Source organism: Chanos chanos, chromosome 7 (assembly GCF_902362185.1).
Source record: "Chanos chanos chromosome 7, fChaCha1.1, whole genome shotgun sequence".
Lineage (NCBI taxonomy): Eukaryota > Metazoa > Chordata > Actinopteri > Gonorynchiformes > Chanidae > Chanos > Chanos chanos.
The window spans coordinates 15090930-15113139 of NC_044501.1; the positions used below are offsets into that span (position 1 = coordinate 15090930).

The following is a 22210-nucleotide window of genomic DNA, read 5'->3' on the forward strand; positions in this document are numbered from 1 at the left end:
TAGTAGTGCCCCCATCTGGATGAAAAGTAGAATTACTCCTTGCCAGGTCTTTGACACAAATGGTTGCAGGTGCAGCTGCGTTTGAGTTGAAGTTGTGAAGACTATCATCTTATGTTTCCATATCATCTTAAAACATCCATTTGTTTTTCTTCTCTACTCGTGATAATAATCATGTGTAAGCCCATGCTGATGATAACATTTTACTAATGGGATCAATTAGATGCAAGAGAGTTTAGAAAAAAAAAGTACTCACCTGTGCTCATTATGGATTCTTTTGACCTACACACGTCCACTCATCTTAGAGATCTCACCCTTTAGCCCTACACATATCATCAATTCCTCGTCATTTAATAATCATACCTATCTGACTCGTGAACACTTCACGTGTGCTCATTAATTTAATCACTTTTATTGCTGCATAACACCCTCTCTTTTGACCATGTATGATCACTTTGCTTTCTCCAGAGTGTTCTCTGTAGCCCTGTGTAAGCTGCATGTGTGCCTCCTCTGGCCTTGCTTTGACCATAATGTCACTCTGTGGTGCAGCCCCCTTCTGTCTGATGCCTTACATCCAGCTTTCACTCGTCACAGTGTCGCCTCTCTGCACCGCCTCCGTCATCACTCATTAGCCACCAGCCCTACCGAAATATCAAGATTCCTCATCTCAACAACCTGTGTTTAGACTGTTGTCAGTGTTTGCCCCGTTCCATGGTTTTGAGTGATATGGACAGTTGGAGCTGTTTGATATTACTCCAAGCAGCCAAGTTACCGCTGCGTTTACGTGGTCGTAGGGAAAGACCTAAGCAATGTGACTGTGGAGAAAGAGAAGACATAATATCCAGAACACATAAAGCGTATGCCAGCACCCATTCATGTAAAGGGGTCTGTTTTTAATGGTTTTTCCTGCCCAAGTGGATGAATCCTAAACTAATCTTCATTCTCCTTTTGAAATAGTACGGGGAACTAAGAGATATAACTGATTCTTCAGCTCAGCCTCACAGATATATGGAGAGCTGCTAAGGGGAAAAATCACTCTTGAAATGTGAACCTAAATTTGATCTTTTTATGTCTGTGTAATACATTTGCCACATGTATTGTCATCTAAGCTATTTTTCATTTCCTGTAATGATCTAAAAATCAGGCCAGATTAAGTTTTCTCACATTTTCTAATTTCAAGTCAAGTGGTGTGACTTGATTAGATCTGTCAAGAGTCATTTTAAGACATTTTTTTTTCTTTTCCTGCAAAACCTTCATACAAGGACCTCAATTACAGAACAGAATTATATCTTTCAAAGGAATACTTTGGTCACAGTTTTGTAAGTGTAAATGTTCAGCACACAAATTAGAGAATAAGCACCAGAAGAATGGCGTGACCCTGACGTGAAGCAGAGGGGTCTTACTCACCCTGAAGGGCCTCTTTTCCTAGCTACAGCACATTTGCTTTACGTAGTTCTTCTATGGGGGGTTATAGAAAATGATCTGTTTTCAGTTATTGGAGTTATCTTATCAGCACATTTTATACATGAATCTGTCTGCCAACAAATGTACCTCATTGCTTTTTCCAAACTAAATAATTATTATTAGCTAGCGTATTAAGCTAGCTACATTTGCTTTATTTTTTTTTTTTATTTGTTTATTTGATTAAAAATAACGTTAAAAACAAGAAATACTATAATGCATAAACAGATGCAAAGACTTTCACTGGTAGCAGCATTTTGACTCAGGTGTAAAAACAATACAGTTTTGTGGATTTCGCACACTGTTGTGATACAGAAATAAAGATAACTCACTGACCAGTCAGAATCAAATATTTAACAGAGCACTGAAATTAACATATTTATTAACCCCCAAAAATTGCTCTGAAGATGATCGATTGTAACGGTTCATTTTTCTGCAAGAACCAGTATCTTTTTTGGAGGATCAGTTGTTTACAGAGCTTTCCATTTATTTTGATTTATTTAACCATAATTTAAGCACTTCATTACCAGTCATGAGTACTTGCATGCACATCACCTGGTCATACTGGGATCTAGGGAAGAAATTTCATGCTCTTGATGACTTCAGGATGTTGGGTAGAGGGATGTGCATTACTCATGAAAGGTGTGGTGTAACTCTTATGTGAGACCCATGTACACAAAGAACCGTTTCTCTTTGTCATTGAAGCGCACGCGCGTGTGTGTGTGTATGTGCATGTGTGTGACTGACCTCTCGTCTTTCTGTGTGTGTTCTCTCTCAACACAGATCATCCTGAAGTAAACCGCAGACGAGGAACAAGGTGTCAAGAAGCTGCACTGCATAACCCAAAACAACCCCTCTGTAAATACAGCCTCCCTTTCCTATTAGAATTACAGCAACCTGCATGCTAAGACTACACCAGTTACCAATCAACTCTTATTTATAACATGTGAGTGCTGGTTTCAAATATACACAAAATGTCCATGTAATGCTAGGGAAACATTGAGTTGTTAATAACTCAGTTGGTTCTAGAAAAAAAAAAGAAAAGAAAAGAAAAATAGACAAAAAATATGTACAGCACATGTGTTTATTTAGGCAAAGGTGGAAATTTCATTTTAATGATTGTTCTTTCCAAGTTATGTGGATCCTTCTCTTTTCCTATTTGTTTTAAACAAACAGAAGCTGCACAATGTCCACCCTAGAAAAAAAAGAAGCCCACTTTGTTTGCATTACCAGAAACATAGTGCTTATTCTGAAATGCTTGTTTGTTTTAAAGGAGAAAAGTCACAAGGATGGCCCTTAAAGAGTATGTCTTAAAATACTTCTCTGCACTTTGAATTCAATGCAGGGAAAGGGTTGCTTGATTTTTTTTTTTTATTATTATTATTTCTTTGACAAAAAGACAAAAGAGAAACATGAATGTCATTGGGCAGAGAAAATGAAGTTCATTCACGGTGATATTCCACTGGGATGTTCCATTGGGATACGCTCCCTCTACCCTTCTGCAAGATGGCACAGACTTTCCTCATCTAAACCACAATCCAATGGTTGTCAGTCCACGGGTGGGGTTCACCAAACCACTGTCACTATGTCAACCGAGGGAATGACATTTATACTTTGTTCACAGTGGCCAAAAACAGGTTTACGAAGAAAAAAAAAAAGAAATACATGAAAATGCGAAAGATTGTCGCATGCTAGTGTCAGAAGTGCAAAGTGGCAACCAATGTGCCATCGATGAGTTTCTATCTGCGTCTCTGTAAAAAACAAAAAAAGAAAAAAAAAAGGATTGTATTTTCCTCCTTTGCCTGTTTCTGATTTGTTTTGTTTTGTTTTCTGGATGGATTTTTTTTTTTTTTTTTAAATATTTGATGTGTCTGTGGAAACACTGGCCATCCGGGAGTCACCTTCGGCTTCCGTTCCGTGCCAAGGGCTTTAAGTAAAAACTGGCGAGTTGCTGAAAACACACACACACACTCATACATACATACACACACACACGCAGGCACACACTTACACACGCATGCGCGCACGCACACACACGAAACCTCACGTGGTCATTCAGCACAGACGTCTACAGGCAGACTGGGTAGGCTGATCGATGGGTGTCCATCTGAGGTCTGCTTCTAGTGACAGGAACAATGAATGAGAGGAGGAGGAGGAAAAGGAGGAGGAGGAGGAGGAGGAGGGGGCGCAGAACAAGTGCTTAGACTCAAAGGTGCAGAAGATGATTCTTATGGAATGAAAAATGACTTTACTTTCTGAATGGAGGGCTATCCTTGACTGTCAGTCTCCGGTATGCTCTCGCCGATAATCTTATTTTATTTGACAAACAGTCGAAGTGCCTAAAAAAATCTTTTTTTTTTTTTTTTTTCACAAAAACAAGCATCTTGAAAAGATGCCTATGTCAGAAAAGGAAACACATACTTTGGTGAAAACAAAGCTCTAAAAAAAATTGAACCTAATTGAAAAGGAAAAAAAAAAAAATGAAAATGGTGGTTTAACACATTTCATGCATGTCAGTTCTGCTGCTGAGTGTCAAGGTTAAACATCTCTTAACACCAAAATAAGCAAAGGCCACTTGCAAACTAATCAAGACAGCTTGGACAGAATGTTCATTTAATATTTGTGTAACATAAATTTTTACCATGGGTTTTTGAAGTAGTTTACATTGGAAATGTAATTTAGAATCCAGGTATTGTGAAGCGTTAAGCGTCTGTGACATCTGTCTGTTCATTGTCATTGCGATGTTGTAGTGTTGAGTCCATGTTTCATTCTACAATGATTACCACCAAGATACATATGTCTTCACTATCATAGCAATCAGTTTGTTTTTCCATGCTGACTTAAAACATGTGATTAGCACATCTCTGTTATTTTTCTTTACAGAGCATATTTTCCTCCAGATTACATCTAGATGGATAATACACAAAGCCTTCTGTTTTCCCTTTCTCTCGTTAGAGTGTTGGATTGCCTGTGTGTGTAAATGTATGTGGAGGTGTGTGTGCGTGTGCGTGTGTGTGTGTGTGTGTGTGTGTGTGTGTGTGTGTGTGTGTGTGTGTGTGTGTGAGCTTGTGCGTGTGCGTGTGTGTGTTAAAAATCCAATCAGAATCATGATGTATTTTCATGGTGCTTGATTACCACAGACAATCCACAGTGAGACATTTGGTTTTGCAAGAATAAGGCACTGGTCTTAGCTTTTTTTGTTTGTTTGTTTTTTTTCTTTGTCTTTTTCTTTTTTGAGTCATTTTTACTTCAGCTTTTTCTTCACAAAAGTTACAGTTTTAATGTAATTTTTGAGGTGGAAAGTGATTGAAATATATTTTATTGTCATTTATTTTATTGTTTTGTTAAATATTAGTCATAGAATGATGTTGTAACCTATTATATTTTAAAATGAATGTAATTTATTAAGCTGTGCTATGCTCAATGCAGTGGTCCTATAGGCAGCCTCCTCAGTAAGGTTAGCCAATGAGAGAAAGCGAAGCAGCCAAGGGCAGGTAGTAAACGCCCTTAATAAAAAGCTACTGGACCTCTCTCTCTCCTCTCAACAGTAAAGGACATAGCATTGCAGTATACGCAGAGCTTTAGAATTGCTTGTATTATGTAAAAAAATGTTTATTGTATAGGTAACATTTTACCAAAAAAAAGGAGAGAAAAGAAAAAAAATGAAAAAAAAAAAAACCTTACTTTTATCTGTAGTATGATAGTTATTTCATAACAATATTAAGTTGTTGCTGTGGCAGCCTCAAGTTGCAAAGACTAAAGTTCGGTATTTTTGTAAATGATGTAACTGTTACGCTGATTTTTCTTTCTAGAACACTGTACAACACTAGATTGTAAAGCAGATAGTGAAACATTTCCTATTTTATGTCAAAATTATATACCATGATATTTTCAGTAGCATTTAATGGCCTCTGTATAGATATAACTTTTAAGATAAGATAGGAAATAACTTACCAGTTCTATTTAGTGATGTAACTTAAGAAAAAAAAATCCACCAACATTACAGTCATGCTGTCAGTCGGCTACCCCCATTTCAGATTGACTAAAAGGAGCAACTGGTTTTGTGAAGACCAGTGCAAATTATTTATTAAAGTTGTCCTGGTTTGTTCAACAACTAAGTTAAGGATTGCACTTTGTTTCCATGTAAGATTAGAGTTATTTCATTTCAAACTGATGCACATTGAATGTGGTATGGCGATGTTTAATAAGAAATGTTCTTAAAACAGTTCTTCTTTTATCTGCACCAGTTACTATCAGAGAAATAAATATTCAGTAAGCATCTTGCATGGCATTTTCACAGCAAATTCTTTTTTTTTTTTTTTAATTATTACTGAGAATTCAAAAAAGACAAAAAAAAAAAAAAAGAAACAGAAAAGATGTCATGAATGTCTCTAGTTACACTAAAAAAAGGAGAGGTTGTATCTGCACCTGTAACATAAAATTGTCTTTATTTGGGATTTGCTACACCCCAAAAGAATAAAAAATGTACAGAATCGTAGGCTAAATGTGTTGACTGATGGTGTGTAAAAAGAAAAAAAAAGAAAAAAAAAGCACTTTCTAATCAGTTGATTGACTGAGTGGACTCAGCTTATCCAAACATTTTGCCTTACCTGTAGTCCATTGTTCTTAAGGTTTTATGTTTCAGAGTACTTGGGGTGTCTGCAGATCTTCTGCATTTATTTCTCAATTCCATTCATGTATGAATATAATGAATCTATATAAATATATCACTAAGGAATGTAAGAGTTATTACTACAGAGTGTTTCATAATGAGGCCTAATGAATGGACTGGAATTCAGTGCACTGGTCTTTCCTGTTAGAAGTGTGATGATGTGGTCTGGAAGCCATAGTGAATGGTCCTAACATGGGCAGTTGGTATTTTAAGTTACACTGTTTGACTTCACCAGGAGTGCAGTAGTAGTCCATCTACACATAAAAAAAAGGAAAGTAAACTATGACAATTCAAGCCCTCTTTGGAAAACTGTTTTTATGTAACCATTTTTAAATGTTTTATTTGTGCATATATATTATGTGCTATTTTATGTCATATAGTCAAATGTTTTTGGTTCCAGAGAAAAATAGTGTAAAATCTATTGAGACAAATAAAAAAAAAAAAAAAAGTACCAGAATTTTGCTGTCTCACCTTGAGATTTATTGCTTTGCATCCTGACTGTGTATGTAAGTATTGAAAGTAATGTCATATTAAAGCAGGCATAGCATCTGCACACTTAAGCCCTTCATATGTGAGTACCAATCTTCTGAAGGAAACAAATGAGAATATCATTACTTGATCAAGTATGTGCAAAAGAACACTTGAGCCCATGCTAATATCACACCTATGTCAGATATATAACATTTCACTAGCCATAGTTAATATATCTAATTCAAGTGCCCTGGTTATTTATACTATAGCTTCCATGCATTAGTACATTACCTTTGAATACATGGTGGATAGAGCTGCTTGTGGATTGTATACCCATGATTTCAATGAAATTATATATATTAAGGATAGCTATCGTTTTTCAAATGGCCTCATTTGACCTGTTAAAACATCTGCTTCAATACAATACGGTAGCAGTTATAAGATGTTAAATGCTTTCAAGGATCTTATAATGTCATAAATCATAAAATGTATCTAAATGTGCATAATGAACATCTAAAGGAATGCCCAAATAAAGTGAGTAAACAGACTGTACCTTAAATATTTGCAAAGTTAACGATGATGGATTCCCTTTTTGCAGTAAAAGCTCTTTGTAACATTCATCTAATGCTTTAGATCAATATTGTAAGAATTAAATTTCATAAAGACATAGGTACATATTTTTAAGTTATTGCCATCTTTGGTAAGAGTGGCCCAAAGACTACAGAGTAAATAATGAAGTGCCAAGCAGTATGTGAAGCCAAACACTTAAGATTATGCCATAACTTTTCATTTCTTAATTTATAAACCCATATTAGCCCTTTCCCCTTTTTGTAAATGTTCATATGGTATTTGCCCACTTCTATTCTAGCTGTCATTTTTACTCCTCGGTAAATATACAAAAAAAAAAAAAAAAAGGGAGGGATTTGGGGCTTGAGATTTGGTCAGAGGGTGGGGTGATTCATTCATACTTTCTGAGCGCCTGGAAGTTATTAGTATCATGTGAGAGGAAGTGATTCCATTCTCTCTCTCTCTCTCGCTCTCTCTCTCTCTCTGCCCCCACCCTCCATTTAAGGTATTCCTGCAGAGCACTAAGGATATGGATGTTGTCTGAATAAATCTGTTATTTACAGAGATGAATACCCCAACATCATGAACAAAGACTGATCAAACTCCCTGACTGTTGTCTTTTCATTTACAGGTTTACCAGTTTGTTCAGGAGATGTGTCATGGTCTAACAAAATGACATAAGATTTATGCCTTTTGAGTGCTCATTTTAACACTGCTTTACTTACTCTTCTACATCAGTTTGCCCTCCCACTTAACCTTACACCCAAGCACATTTTGGGACCTGTTGGAGAAAACATGATAATTTGGCAATGCGTGGATTATGAGTGGTAATGTGTACATCAAATTCAACGCGTTGGGGATGAGATACAGCAAATGCACACTAGCTCCTTTTTATTTCAAGTTCAGCCTAAGCGGAGGCACAGTTACCGTTGTTACCATAGAAACTGCATCCCGACTGGTCCATTTTTCTGCCCACTTGGATACATTCCCAAACTGCAGCTTTGATTGGTCGCGCCCTGCGAACACATCACCATTTACAGCTATGGAATAAAGAGTCATAAGCGGAAATCCAACCCACCGATCATCATGACACTCTGAAGTATAGCCTACATCAGAACCGTGGGCGAGGCTTCCATAGCATGCACGCGCCCATTGGACTTTATGTACATCTATTATGACGGAAAATACCTTTCCATTTTACTGGTACGGAAGCCGACTGGAGACTATTTGGTTACGCGTCGGTGGGTCTCCACCCGAGAGAATGGCGGCCGAGGATGCAGTGGCTGGCGCGAGAGGTGGACATGGAGGAATAAAGAGAGTGGAACAAATTCACGTCTTTGCTTTACACGTTGACTTGTAAGACATGTCATACATGTCCGATGCAAAATCTGAAAGCACTTATTCGTTTTTCCAGAATTGGAGCTCAGAAGTTGTATTTTACAGCAAGTTCATCTCATTATAAATTAAAATGGGGTGCTTGAAAAGAAAATTGAATTGCATAACAGATATGTATTCGGTTTCGATTATCTCACCGGTGAGTGATGTGGTGTTGTAGGGTTTCGTGTAACAGATCAGTTCACTCGTGGGATTTTTTTGCAATGAAGTCCATCTACTGGCGACGAGTCTTTGTGCGTTTTTGTTATTTATCTCCTGCTGCTGTCGTTGAATAGCTGGTAAGCAATGTAGCCAGCCATGGCTAAGTCTTTCCTCGCCCTCCGTCAGATAGAATGCAAATTTTGCGTTGCATTGCGCTATACCTTTAGATTTTATCCAGCTTCAAGGTGGGTCATAGACTGTTAGGGTTTGCTATTTTACTGAAGTGTGTAAATACATTGAGGGCGCAATGCGCGAGTACAAAGTAGTGGTCCTTGGCAGTGGTGGAGTTGGGAAGTCCGCTCTTACTGTCCAGTTCGTGACCGGGACGTTTATTGAGAAGTACGACCCAACCATTGAGGACTTTTACCGCAAGGAGATAGAAGTTGATTCGTCCCCTTCTGTACTGGAGATCCTTGACACGGCTGGAACGGAGCAGTTCGCCTCAATGAGGGATCTATACATCAAGAATGGCCAGGGATTCATCTTGGTGTACAGTCTGGTAAACCAGCAGAGCTTCCAAGATATCAAGCCGATGAGAGATCAAATAATCAGAGTTAAAAGGTGAGTGGGCTACTTTCAGATGGACCTTAAGTTCAATTAAACTATTTAACAGTAGCAAGTCTTCTGTTTCACGGAATAAGTGACCTGAACCTATTTGGCTGTCACCAGAAACTAGTATGGGCTCTTTGGTAAAATATCATTGTTGCATTATTGACAAGTGGTTTGGCTTTTGTGCACATTAAAGTTCTCTAGTGCTATTACGCTTTATGAAAGTAAAGTGCTATGTGAAGTCTGTGTTGCATAAATTCACAAATCATGTTTGAAGGATGCCTAGTTATTAGCTCCAGCTTACCATATTGTTGCTAAACCCCAAGGAATACAAGTCACTTTAATTGCTCTCAGGCCAAGTCCTCAAGCTCTTAAGGTTATTAACATACTCATACCACATACACATAAATGTTATTCAGTCTGAAGTAATGCCATCAGTGCATCTTTGTGTGTATGTGTATGTGTGTGTGTGTTTGCTTGGTTTTGTGAGGTTTTGCAAATACATTAGTGGTTTTTTGAGGGACAAAATGGAAAGTTGACATCTTCGAGTACCATCATTTAGGTTACAGAGCTATGAATGGAATACCAGTATGATTATCTTGTCAACACAATGTATCATATTTATGTCTCTCACCTCTGAGGATATAACCTATAGGTTTATTCCTCTGATTCCCTATTTACACATGACAGTCTTTACACCTGATCATATTACACAGTGTCTGCCAAGACTGCAGCTGTAAGCACATTTAACACTTGTGGTCAGGGTAACACTCAACATACAGCACATGTTTGGCCTGCTGTGTGTACTTCACCTGTGTCCATTTATTGCTCACCAGACCCTCTTTTATGTGTAGTTGATCTCAGCCCCTAGATGAATGATTTAAACTTGCTTGGAAATTGAAAACAGGTGAGAAAAATCCCGTCCAAAAAGTACATAGTATCAGTGTTTGTGAGGGAAGTTGGATTCCTCGTCGAGGCCCAGATGCATTCCATCCAAGACTGGAAGTTATCCATATTCCTTTTGAGTTTGATGATGGATTTTCCACACAGGGGTGAAGCCTAAGGCAAGAATGTTTTTAGAATGTTTCTCGTGTGAAGTTGTATAGGTCAGCAGGCGCTGGTTTCACTACGGCTTCTATAGACTTTAGGGTCAGAGTCAGCTCTTATGTTCTGTGTAAAGTTGTTCTTGTATTCTTATAGCTAGTCTCTCAGGCCAGACAAAAAAAAAAAAAAAAAACTCTCATACTTGAAGAACAGAGCAGCTCATGTCTGTGGCTTCAGACTTAATCATAATGTTCCTTAACTTATGAGACTTACCTCTGGTCCACTTGCAACAAGTTAACTTTTTTTCTTTCTTTCTTTCTTTTTTTTTTTTTTAGAGTAGCTGAAATGAAAGCACATGATTCTATGGAACATTTCAAATTTTGTGCACAGACATTTCGTATAAGGACTTGCACTAAAATGGCTGACTCTTCTTGATGAAATATCTTTCATACCAGAGTCAGTGAAAACCCCAGAGGGTGGGGTGCCTCTGTGGTTGAGGCTTCCAGACTTGAGCCGTATAGACTTGTTGATATTAGAAGTGCAATTCCACACAATCAGCAATTCATGAAGCACAAAGTGACATTGCATCTTAAATGAACTGAGAAATAAGGTTAAATGAATTCTGTCTCTTCCTGTAGCCATTTTTTTTGTAGTCTAACCTAAAGGTATGGAACAGATACTGCATCTGTCTTACTTTCAAACGATAGCACACAGCGTTTATGTTCAGAGTGGGTCATTACACCCTTGCATTTCTCAGAAAACAACCCTTACCTTGTTTTATGGGCTCCTATGCTTCTACACTAAACATACAAGAGGGTACTTTGTAGTAATTGTGTCTTTTTTTTTTTTTTGGCAGTATGGACTTTCTAGGCAGTCATACAAAACAAACAGCAAAAAGATTCTGTTTTGGGAAAGCCAGAGTTTTATTTTCTCTGAACTCTATCGCTCCGAGGATTGATAAGTACTTTATTTAGTCCATTTTGACTTTTAGTCAAAGTTAGCATTTAGTCATATATAATAAAGTGCAGCTTTTCGAAATTTACTCACTTATGTGTCTTATGTATCTCCGTCCATGCTAAAGGCTGTGAAGCAGAACAAGGTTTTTCAGCCTCTACCGTTCACAGTAGCTAGGTACTGAATAATCAAATCTCATTTTATAAGGTAGCTGTGAGTAGGAGGTGGAGAGGCTACATGGTGGTCTATACAGTTGGCTTACCAAGATGACGCTTAGTAAGACAACCCTTGTACACAACGTCATAATGCCATTTCAAGGTCTATACGTAAAGATATTTTTTGCCCTCTGTGCAGCCCAGTAAAAACACCTGATAAAATTAATTTGTTGATGTCTTTTTGAGCTGAGCCAGGAGTCGTGTTGTTGGGCTGTAGCAATAGAATATGAAAGACTAGATTAAGCATTGAGTGGGGAGAACAGTGTTCGGCAACAGAGGGCCCGGCAACAGTGGGCAACAGTGTCTTAATGGTTTAAATCTAACCACTGGAATGCCTGTTTCAGAAGAACTGGTCAGAACTCGTTATGACCACCTACAGTGAATGTTTGGACCACCCGTACTGAATGGTGTGAGGAAAAGTTTTGGATGACAAAAAAGCCTCATTTTCTAATTTCAGTATGATAGAGGCTCTGCTGTGTTTGATGTACAGAGTGAAAAGGGCTGGAGACATGATTTTTTTTTTTTGGGGGGGGGGGGTGTTTTTTTGCACTGTAACAGTTATCCACAGAATTGGTGTTAGTACAGTGTGAAACTGTTGAGTCCAGAGGACACTCTAAGAGAATAACAGTGAATCTGACAGAGTGTGGAGTAAAGTCGTCTCCTAAGAAGAAGTGTCAGTTCCATTCAGATAACAAATTTAGGATCCTAGATTTCATTTCTATGAAACACAACGGGACTTCACAAACCATTGAGTACGGTGATTTTAGAATAATTTTAAAACTTTCAACAAAAATTGCGATTTATGTAACCGACAACCATTTTCAAACCTAGTTTGCTTTTACCTACTTGCCTTTAAATTTGGGTCTATAAGTCATCCAGACACTTATAAGTATCTCTCACATATATTTCCTTTGAGTTTTTAGCAGGAATTACACTGTAGGACCAACTATCGGGAGATTTAAAGAGGCTTCAATGAACTGATATGGGCTTTGCATTGATTTGGCACGGTGAGTCATTTTTTTGCCAGAAGTTGCAAAAAAAAATATATGGGCTACTGGCATACATTGTTAATCTACAGGAGGTGGTTTTATATGAAAAAAAAGTCCTGCTGAAGCAGCAAATGGTATTGCACAATGTTGTGATTTGCTCACTCACCAAAACGTAATGGGATTGTATTTAGTCTTAAGCCAAAGACACATCAGGTTTGCATTAGTGAGCGATTACCTAAAGCCACGTTTGACTGTTGGCAGAGGAAACCATGGGAAGAGGAAATGAGTGAAGATCCAAGGGTGAAGTCATATGCTAGATCCTAAGTCATTCTTCACTCCCATCTATACAAATGCGAGAGATCTCTTTAAGAACCCATATTGTTAACATGTACAGTCTTGGTGAAACTACTGATTAAATGTTAAAACTGTTGGCCAAAGTGTTCCTGTACTGACTGGTGATGAATTCCAATAACATCAACTAGAGTTTTTGCATTAGTCATTAACTTACTGTGTAGCAAATCTCTGTCTCTGTGATGGGTTTAACTCAATGCTATGGCTTGTCTCACAATTCAATGGGTATCCAACCCGATGTTTATTACCAAGCTGTCAAGCTGTTTGTTGTGTTTTATGGATATGCAATGTGTCAGTTTAAGAACAATCCATAGATATTTATATTCTAGCTTTATATGAGAAATGTCACATCTAGTGGTGAGACATGGTGCATCAAAACCTTTTCTGACTCACAGTGTGGGCACTCCCTGTCTTTTTGAGGTGCAGATCGAGATTTTTGGAGTTTTGATGCATGGAAAGATAGTCTCCCTAGTGCAGGAATGATTTCAACAGGTCTTTTCAAATGATCATATTTTTTTTTTTCAACAGCAAGAGCAGTGTCTTAGGCTTATGTAGTATTAGCTTTGCCAGTACCCTTTATCTGTGGTACATTTTACCTGCAGTTTTTCTTCCTTTTGTCCTTGTGTCCTGGAGGTAATGGTGGATGGCACCATCATTTAACACTTGACTTGTGTGATATTTTGTGTATGTTGTGGCCTTTTTGCTTTATTATGTGGTCTTTTCAAGAGTAATAACATTGTTCAGTGGTGCAGCCACCCCCCAGACAAATTTTAAAGCTCAATGTTGTTTGTGTAAAACTTTTTTCTTTTTTTTTTTTTTTGTCCCTGGTAATAATTCATTTCCCTTGTTCATGTTTTTTATGTCTGATTTTGCCGAAGACACCCAGTCCTCCACTTACAGCTAAAAGCACCCAACAGTGTCCCGTAGGACCCCACATCTGTTTTTGTTTTCCTAAGCATTTGTGCTCCTACACTAATTTGCATTGTTATTGTGCCGATGTGTGGGTGAAGTCTTTTAAAACGACTAGGACTGGATGGTTTTAGTGTCACTGTCTGACCGGCGGGCACACTATAAACCAAAAGGTACGATGGGTTAGAGGGACTGTACTGTATAGATGGGTGTAATTAGTTTAATTGCACTATGTTTCGTGAATACAGGGGGTTTTAGCACAAAAGACTTGTATGAACCCCTGCTGTGAATAGCAGTGAAAGGCAACCAGCAGGCAATGTAAATTATACACTGAACAGGAGAAAAGGAAAATATGTTGTCTTGTTTTCATGCAGGAGGCCTGCTCTAAAAATATTAGGCCACTACAGTGGTAAACATTACTGTGCTTTGCATTTCTGGTAGAAATTACCATCAATCCATTCGACCTTCGTTTTTTTAAGAATCAAGTATGGGAGGCAGAATGGCGTGAGGTTTTGGCCTTGGTTATTTCTGTCACCCGCCTTATCTCCCCCAATGTCACGCTCCTCTTCCCTTCCCTACAAAGTTTGTCAGTCACTATCAACCACTCACAGTAGTCTCTGTGTAACTGTATTCAAAATGCTGTCCTCATTTTTGTGGCAGCTTTGACAAGTGGGAGATGAGCAGCGCTGTACAGTGAAGGTAAGGGTGCTCCTAAACCTGATGTATTGAAGAGAACTGATGTATTGAAGAGAACTGGTCGTGGAACCGGCTCTGAGGGCCGCTCCTGTCTACGTGTTTTTCAGCCTTCTCTGAGGAAATGCAGACCCCCCCCCCCCCCCCCCCCCGTGTCACTGTGGCTATTTATAGAGGCTTTTCCTCTATCCCCCCTCAGCCAACAGATGACATTTCATCTGTGTGCCTCTAACATCCCACGTTCTTCACACCTCGCCCGCTGCAAGCCGCCAAACCTGCATGCCGTATTTGACTTCACGCCGCGCCGTTAAAGGGTGGCATCTTTTTTTTTTTGTTCGACGCGGTGATGTCCCGCCGGTCTCTTTCTATCGAGAAGTGAAGTGATTTAATTTGAAGTTGGTTTGTGAAATGTTGTTATCATTGTTAATTTGTAAAGTGTATCAAGGGAGATGATATGTAAGGCTCTTGACTAATAACATGTGGTTTAAAGAACTGGATGGAGGCCATGACACAGTGCAAAATACTGCCCCCCCCCCCCCCCCCCCCCCCCCCCAAAAAAAAATCAAAGGCATCTGTCTGCTTTAAGTTTCCTCTGGCTGCTTAAGTCTTGCAGTGTGGTCTCTAACTTCATTCTTCTTCTTCTTCGTCTTCTTCTTCCTCTTCTTCTGCAGTTTCTTTTTCTTCTTTCCGTTCTTTTTCTTCTTCCCTTTTCCTGCCACTAATATAATGGTCTCAGTTGCCATGACTCAGCTGATCTGAACTGGGCACGCTCTGTTGAACACTGACTTGGCCAAATGCTGGTTTGGGCTGTGAGGCAGAAAATTCCAGAAAGAGGCCCATTTTTTCAAAAGCCTCAGACAGATCAATATTTTTAGTCTTAAAATGTGGAGGAGTGATTCATAAGCAGAGATGGGCAACTAGGTGCCTTATGGGACGAGTAGGATCTTTATAGCCTTGGAAAACCTATGGATGCTGTCAGCACTGCAGAACTGACATTCAGGAATAGATTTTCTTTTCCCAAAGGTTTTAACAGTGTATCACTACTGCCCAGTTCTCTCAGACAGGGAAAATAATAAAACCTGAAAAATGCCATGTAATCTCATATTTCTCAATCATCCATCCTGTCAACACCTTCAGTGGAAATGGAACGCACACTTAGATTTAAATGTAATATGGTGTATTCATCGACATGGTTCCTGCACTGTAAATATACTTTTTTTTTTATCTTCAGTGATAAAATGTATTTAGCCTCTAACTATCTGGTCTTAGCCTTTGTCTTCCAATGCAGCATTAACCTATGAGGTGTACCACATCATTTTGATGTCAGGTGACAATATTCTTCTCCCTATGGTACATCCGCGATTGCGTGACACAGATGCTGTTTAATTATTGATCATTTTTCTCTGTAATAGCTCTTTGCGCATATGTAGTACTTCAGAGTCTTTAGTTCATGTGATCAGTTTTGTCAGCCACATATGGAAAGCCCTTGGATTCTCTGTTTATTCGTGACTAGATAATACATAAGTGAATATATAAGTGGGGACTCTTTTCGTGTCACTGATTTAGTACATGGGCTTTGAATACAGTGTTTTGAAAGATGCTGACAGAAACCGGTCATCAGTTCTGTTTGCGTGCAGCTCCATCCTTGGCATATATTAAGGTGTCTTTGATTTTTCTTCAGAAGCACTCATAGCATGTACTACCATGAAAAAAAAAATTATATATATATATATATATATATGTATATATGAAATATATATATGAAATATATATATGAAAACACTTCTGAATTTGAACATTGTGTCTCATAAAAACATTAAGAAAAGAGGGTGCTATTGAGAAAGTGTGATGATTATTTTAAAGCCTGGAACAGTGTTATTTTTTTCCTTTCACTAAGCAAACGTTTTTATATACTAGCTGGATAGGATCCTACCAGAAAGTCAATGAGTATTCTGTTAAAGCTTGCTAATGCTATATGTCTCCAAAATGATTTTAAATCCACCACACAAAAGCACAACATGACGGAGAAACAGCTCGTCCCGAGGTTACCACTAATTTCTCAGACCAAGAAAAAACCTGAATCCACACAGTTTTCAACTATTATTGGTCAGAATGAACTGTAGCCTTCACTCTGAGCAGTTATATGACATTCAAGAGCCTGAATCTCTCATTTTTCGTGTTCCACACTATTTATAAGCCTTCACAGCCTCACGTGTGTTTCTTCGGTTTGCCTTTTAAGGTACGAAAGGGTCCCAGTAATCCTGGTGGGTAACAAGGTGGACCTGGACAACGAGAGAGAGGTATCATCGAGCGAGGGTCAAGCCCTCGCTGAGGAATGGGGCTGTCCCTTCATGGAAACGTCTGCCAAGAGTAAAACCATGGTCGACGAACTGTTCTCCGAGATTGTGAGGCAGATGGACTACGCCTCACAGCCGGACAAGGAGGATCCCTGCTGCTCCGCTTGCAATATACAATAGTCCACAGGAATCAGGAATAAGCAGTCAAGGTCAGAGGTCATTAGGGAGTCGTCTTGGATGGCGTTTGGAATGCGTAGCTCATGAAAATGATGATACAGAGCACTTCACACATGAATCATTTTGGGAGGGGGGGGAGAGAGAGAAAAGACACGATCAAATCAATGTGAAATGAAATGAAAGAGGCGTTGGCTCCCAACCCCCTCTCCCCCATGTACACGCAGACCTTTGACAATAATGTAAAGAGCGCTTATCTGAAAGATATAAATGAGTTATTTAGAAATGTATTATGGTTTATGATGATTTATATAGATTATACAAAAAAAAGTGGATGCAGATTGAGAAAGAGAAATTAGTCAGGGAAAGACAAACATGCTCTCTCTCAATGTTCTCAACCTTCTTATTTTCAACAGTTTACAAGAAACCAATTGAAACAACTTAAAAGCAGTATGAATTGATAGGCCTTTTATTTCTTTCGTGTTTATGTTTTAATACATACCTATAAGTCTTAAATTACCATTCTTGTTTGTTTCATTTTAATTGGGGTTGTAACCGCCATATCTTTGTGTTGATGACAATGGGAATTTTGTGTAGATTTTTGCTTATTAGTTTTCACAAGTCCCTGGGCCTGATTTATCAAACTCTTTAGCATTTAAAAGATGTTTGTTTCCTGGATTCCACCAAGAACATGTTAAATGTTTGGCCAAGGTGCTTGTAGTGACCCAGTCATTGGTAACGCTTTTGGTTTGGCACATATAAATCATGCTAACACGTGTTAATGATGTGAGTAAATCTGGCTCATGGATTATGTGTTACTTTATGTCATCTGACATAATGACAGATTGTAGGAAATTTCCATACAATTCACAATGTTTGTAATGTTTAACTTGTCACAGTGAAAGATTCAGTTATATGAAAATGCCTTGACAAAAAAAAAAAAGAAGAAGAAAGAAACAGTTTTATTCCTGTTGATGCAAAAGGCCCACTTCTATTGATTATTCAACCAAATGCATGACTAGATGGAAATGTTATTTGTTTGTGATTTCTGCAAGACTTATGATGCTCAGATTTGAAGCTGATACACAGAAATACACACAGGCCTCTGGACAATCTGGACACGTAGGCCTCTGATGGAGGTGTGCCTCTATGCTGACACGAGGTTGGAAGGTTTTTGCGTTTGTAATTCTTGAACATTGTTGATCTTATATTTTTTTAAGTGAACATTTACCTGCTTCCACTCGGTAAATGAATTGTGAACTGGTTTCATTTAACACCACAATAAAAGCATCTTCCACACAACAGTTAGCATGGATTTGTTTACCAATCTGATTTGTTTCCATCCCTGTTCTGGTGAAAAAAAACGTTTGAGGAAAAACAATTGAGAAAAAAGTGTTGTTTGTGAAAGGGTTATAACTTTGTCCAAACATATTAGTGGCTAGGGTCTACCTGTGCAGCTAATGCAATGTAGCTGTCATTTGAAAATGCTTCTAGCTTTAGAATAGAGTATACCTAAAACTGATAGATCCTAAATTGTAATGATATTATGCGACATGATCCTATTTTAGGTAACAGTCTGTTTCTGTTAATGCTTTTTGGGTAATCATGACTGACTGCTCGAGAACTATATATATGTACGTATGTATATATCACAGATTTCACGCTTGCCTCAGTTTTTCATTGTCTGTCAGATTTGAGATTGAAATGAAACATAAAACGCAGGTCTACAGAGGACAAGAAAGACCTGAGGGCACTTATAGCTTGGTACCATGGCAACAGGATGATAACATATGGGTTTTGAATTCTCTGCTGATGCTTAATTGGACAGAACTAAGCAATGTATATGCAGCACTGAAAAAAAAAAAAGAAGCCAGCAGTTTGGTTACGAAATGCAAAAGGTTTTTTGGGCATAAATATTCAGTGTGTTCAGTCATGCTGTGGTATTTTATGTATATCTTCTTTGCTTGAACTCCTCACAGAAGAGGAGTCAATGCATCTCTGATCATTTTGGAGTTTCCAAACATTTTCTTTAACCATTCACTGAGAAATAATATATAAAATAAAACCAACAACTCCAGCCAACAAACGAATGTCTTTTGCTGACATGGATTTGATTTCATTCTACATTCTTCAAATTCTCCAGCTGTTTCCTATATGTGTCTTTGGACATCTGCTCTGTAACAGTCTGTACTCTTTCATCTCTTTTCTGCTAAACACAATGGCCAGCAATGAGTTCTTTCATCTACGAAACAGTTAGATAATCTTGGAATTTAGGATCTGAAAATTCCCTGTTGTCCTGGGTTTTGAGGGACTTTCTTATCTTTAACTGTTGACAACACTGACAGCACTCGCTATGGGGAGACTATATGTTTCCCACCCTGATGACTGTCTCATATTTTGCCGGCAGAGAGGAACCTGGTAAGTGGCACTGCAATTACAGGGAAAGAAGTGATTGTGATCTTATCTAGAAAAGTTGCTCATTTTGCTCTTTAAATCAGAGCGTTTGGTTACAGTAATGGTTTCTTTGAAGGCAGGACGCAGGCAAGGACACAAGAAAAGGCTGTGTTTGTGTGTGTGTGTGTGTGTGTGTGTGTGTGTTTGTGAAGTGGTTTGCAGATTACAAGATTTCATCTTTCTCAAAGGCATGAGGAGATTCCGCAGTGGAGGAAACAACATTGACCATTCGGAAAAATCGGCAGAACATGACAATATCCACTGTGTGAAGGCAACATTGATTTCATTTCACAATTTGCTCTAAAATGTTATCCCAAAGTTACAAAGAACTGTTTAATGCTAATGCTCATATACATTCATATATGTGTTTACATAAGCTACAATTACAAAGATCATAAAGATACTAATATCTTGCATTGGATTTTTAAGTGGTATATCTCTATTAGTTAAAAATTCTATGTTGTGAATACCTGAGTAAAGGTCGGCTGAATGGCTCAATATTCATGCATAATTAATGAATTATACACCATCCCAAGTAAATGTTCTCTTCTTATTGCACATCTGATGTTAATAGTAAATTTTACTCTTAACCTTCCAATTAGACACTCAAGGCTTAGCTTGGACAAAGGCGTATCTAGGAACAAAGATGGCTAGGCTTGATTTTTGAATTTCACTAAAGAACTATTCTATTATTTAAACCAGGCATATCTTTGTCTTTTACTCTTATATCCTCTTCAGAAAAAAAAAAAACTTTCATTCATTCATTTTATAGACTGTAGATTGCAGTAAATAAACATGCCTACCCTGAAAACCCAGAATTGTTTTTTTTTTTTTTTTTAATGCCATAATATTAAACACTGAAATTGGTTACACTGCATATGGTTTGAGTTTAGAGGCATCTTGTGTGGCTGCACTATGCTTGGCTACACTCTGCCACTGGATCATAGACATTAGAGTTCAAGATAAGTGTCTGAAAACTGAACTTCTGCAATACAGTCAGCAATACCTATAACATCCCTACATGCTAGTGTAATATTAAGGCTCTGTAAAAGAAAGTGCTACCAAAGTCACCATACCAAGGGGTCACCATGGTGACCTAGGATTGATCCTCTTGAAGACAAAAGACAGATCTTTTCATTCAAAAAGTTGTAAAGCCAACCTCTGAGATCCTTTCAACCTTTCCTTAATTTTCATTTCCAAGAAATTTTTTCATACTTGGTTAAATATTTGTGTACCATGATACCTGACTGTTAAATTCCATTTTGACTTCAAATGCTGCAGTCTAGATATATATTAAGAATTCCAAAGAGTGCAAAGCTTTTATGTACAAAAGGTCATTGAAGTCAAGCTGGGAAGAAGCTGTAATAAAATGACAAAACAGTACAGTGGAAATGAGAATTCAAATCCCATGGGGTGAATATCCAGGAAACAAACAGCTGGATACGTCTGAAAACATCCTGTGGATTTATCATCTTGGGCTTACGCCACCCCTCCACTGCGGTCTTTAAAAGACATTATTCGTGTTAATGAGGGCCAACTTTTCTTGCTGAATCTGCCATAACAGTTCAGACTAGTGGACAAGAAACATTCATCTCTTTCTAATGCTTCGTTAGAAGCCGTATGAAATTGGGAGTCTGTCAAGTTAATTAGAACCATAAATTTTCCTACTCACTGCTGCATATGTAGAGAAGTTTATTTTTCTCATTATACCTGCTTGGGTGCTATAAAATGGGCAGTAAAAGCAGTACTTTCTTGCTGATGTTTACAAAAAAAAAAAAGAAGAATGTTTTATAATTGAAGAGATAAAAAGAGATTAAAGGTATCACCAAGATGTATTCAACTGGAGTTTATTACCCTTTAGCTGTCTAAAAAAGAGGAGTTTGATTCATACATGTGAAAATGTGGACCTGGGTTACAATGTACTTGGAGTGGTTATATTTCCATGCATTATCTCTAACCGCTGTTTTTTCCTTAGCTGTTATGTTCCAATTTTCTCAATGGAGAATAAAATTCATTTGGTGGTACTTATACTTCCAGTCAGACATGGGAGCAGATATGGAACCACAGAGCAAAGCAAAAGTAAAAAAAAAAGATTAAAGCTAAAGAAAAGAGGAGAAAATGGAAGGGGCAGTACACCTTTTGTTGGATTTTCTTGTGATTTTACAAGTAAACGAACCGGAGCAAAAGCGCGCTTGGAGAAAAGCTTTATTTGGTGGTGGTGGAACCCGGCAGCAAGTCCGCTTGCGCCGCAGCTTAACTCAGAGAACTGTTACCGTGATCGGCCTTTTATACCATGAAGCAAACAGACAATATGTGTATAACGTTGCTTGATGCAAATCAGAATCTAGGTGTTAATGCTAAATTCCCCTTTTGTCTGTGGTGGCTGCCATTCGCCCATTACCGGTTGTATTTTGCCTTAATCAATTGCTATTGGCTCCAACAGTAATGCGGCGCCAAAGGTGTGAAGCTTTCTTTGTATCTATGGTAATAAGACCATCAGGTTAAACAGTTCTCCTATCATGAACCATGTCTGTTCAGCCATCACTATAATCGTACACTATACAGAACAAGAAATACATAGGTCACATGTTCAATGCATTATTGTTAAATAACACCTTTCTAGAAAATTCTGGCAGTTGTTTTCTGGAAGGTATCCCATGGTTAAAATGACCCAGAAACTGTGAGTAATCTATCCAGTTTATTACAATTAATTTGATTTGTTACAGCAAGGTTGTCTTACGCATTAAACATTTATAAATGCATTCACAGCGTATGTATTTTTCATGCCTGCATCTAAAGCCTAGTCAATGTATCCCT

The 22210-nt window shown here is 38.1% G+C and overlaps 2 protein-coding genes across 10 annotated transcripts in view; both read left to right on the forward strand.

The window, feature by feature from the left end:
* Nucleotides 1-2401, forward strand: part of mbnl2 (muscleblind-like splicing regulator 2) — a 37047-nt gene extending 34646 nt beyond the window's left edge. For 5 of the 6 annotated variants that reach the window (XM_030779789.1, XM_030779788.1, XM_030779790.1 and 2 more), the window contains one exon: nt 2242-2332. In XM_030779789.1, coding sequence (XP_030635649.1) covers nt 2242-2256 — 15 coding nt within the window. In that variant the 3' untranslated portion in view covers nt 2257-2332. Of the gene's footprint in view, nt 1-2241 lie in introns of all 6 variants that reach the window. The other variant, XM_030779787.1, reaches the window with a different exon arrangement.
* A 6610-nt stretch (nt 2402-9011) lies between these two features.
* On the forward strand, nt 9012-21476 carry LOC115816621 (ras-related protein Rap-2a-like). Of its 4 annotated transcripts, none has more exons than XM_030779624.1 (3): nt 9012-9325; nt 16708-16878; nt 21461-21476. In XM_030779624.1, exons 1-3 carry the CDS (start codon nt 9012-9014, stop codon nt 21474-21476), a joined length of 501 nt encoding a protein of 166 aa, XP_030635484.1. The 4 variants fall into 4 exon arrangements, with proteins under 4 accessions (XP_030635484.1, XP_030635485.1, XP_030635486.1 ...); XM_030779625.1 differs by lacking the exon at nt 21461-21476 and having other exon boundaries at nt 9012-9146; nt 9198-9325; nt 16708-17069; XM_030779626.1 differs by lacking the exon at nt 21461-21476 and having other exon boundaries at nt 9012-9071; nt 9198-9325; nt 16708-17069.
* The last annotated feature ends 734 nt before the right edge of the window (nt 21477-22210 follow it).

Coding starts and splice junctions, on each gene's coding strand:
- LOC115816621 (XM_030779623.1), top strand. CDS start 9,012: ATGCGCGAGTACAAAGTAGTGGTCCTTGGCAGTGGTGGAGTTGGGAAG. Junction 9,326..16,707: donor CAAATAATCAGAGTTAAAAG/GTGAGTGGGCTA, acceptor TTGCCTTTTAAG/GTACGAAAGGGTCCCAGTAA.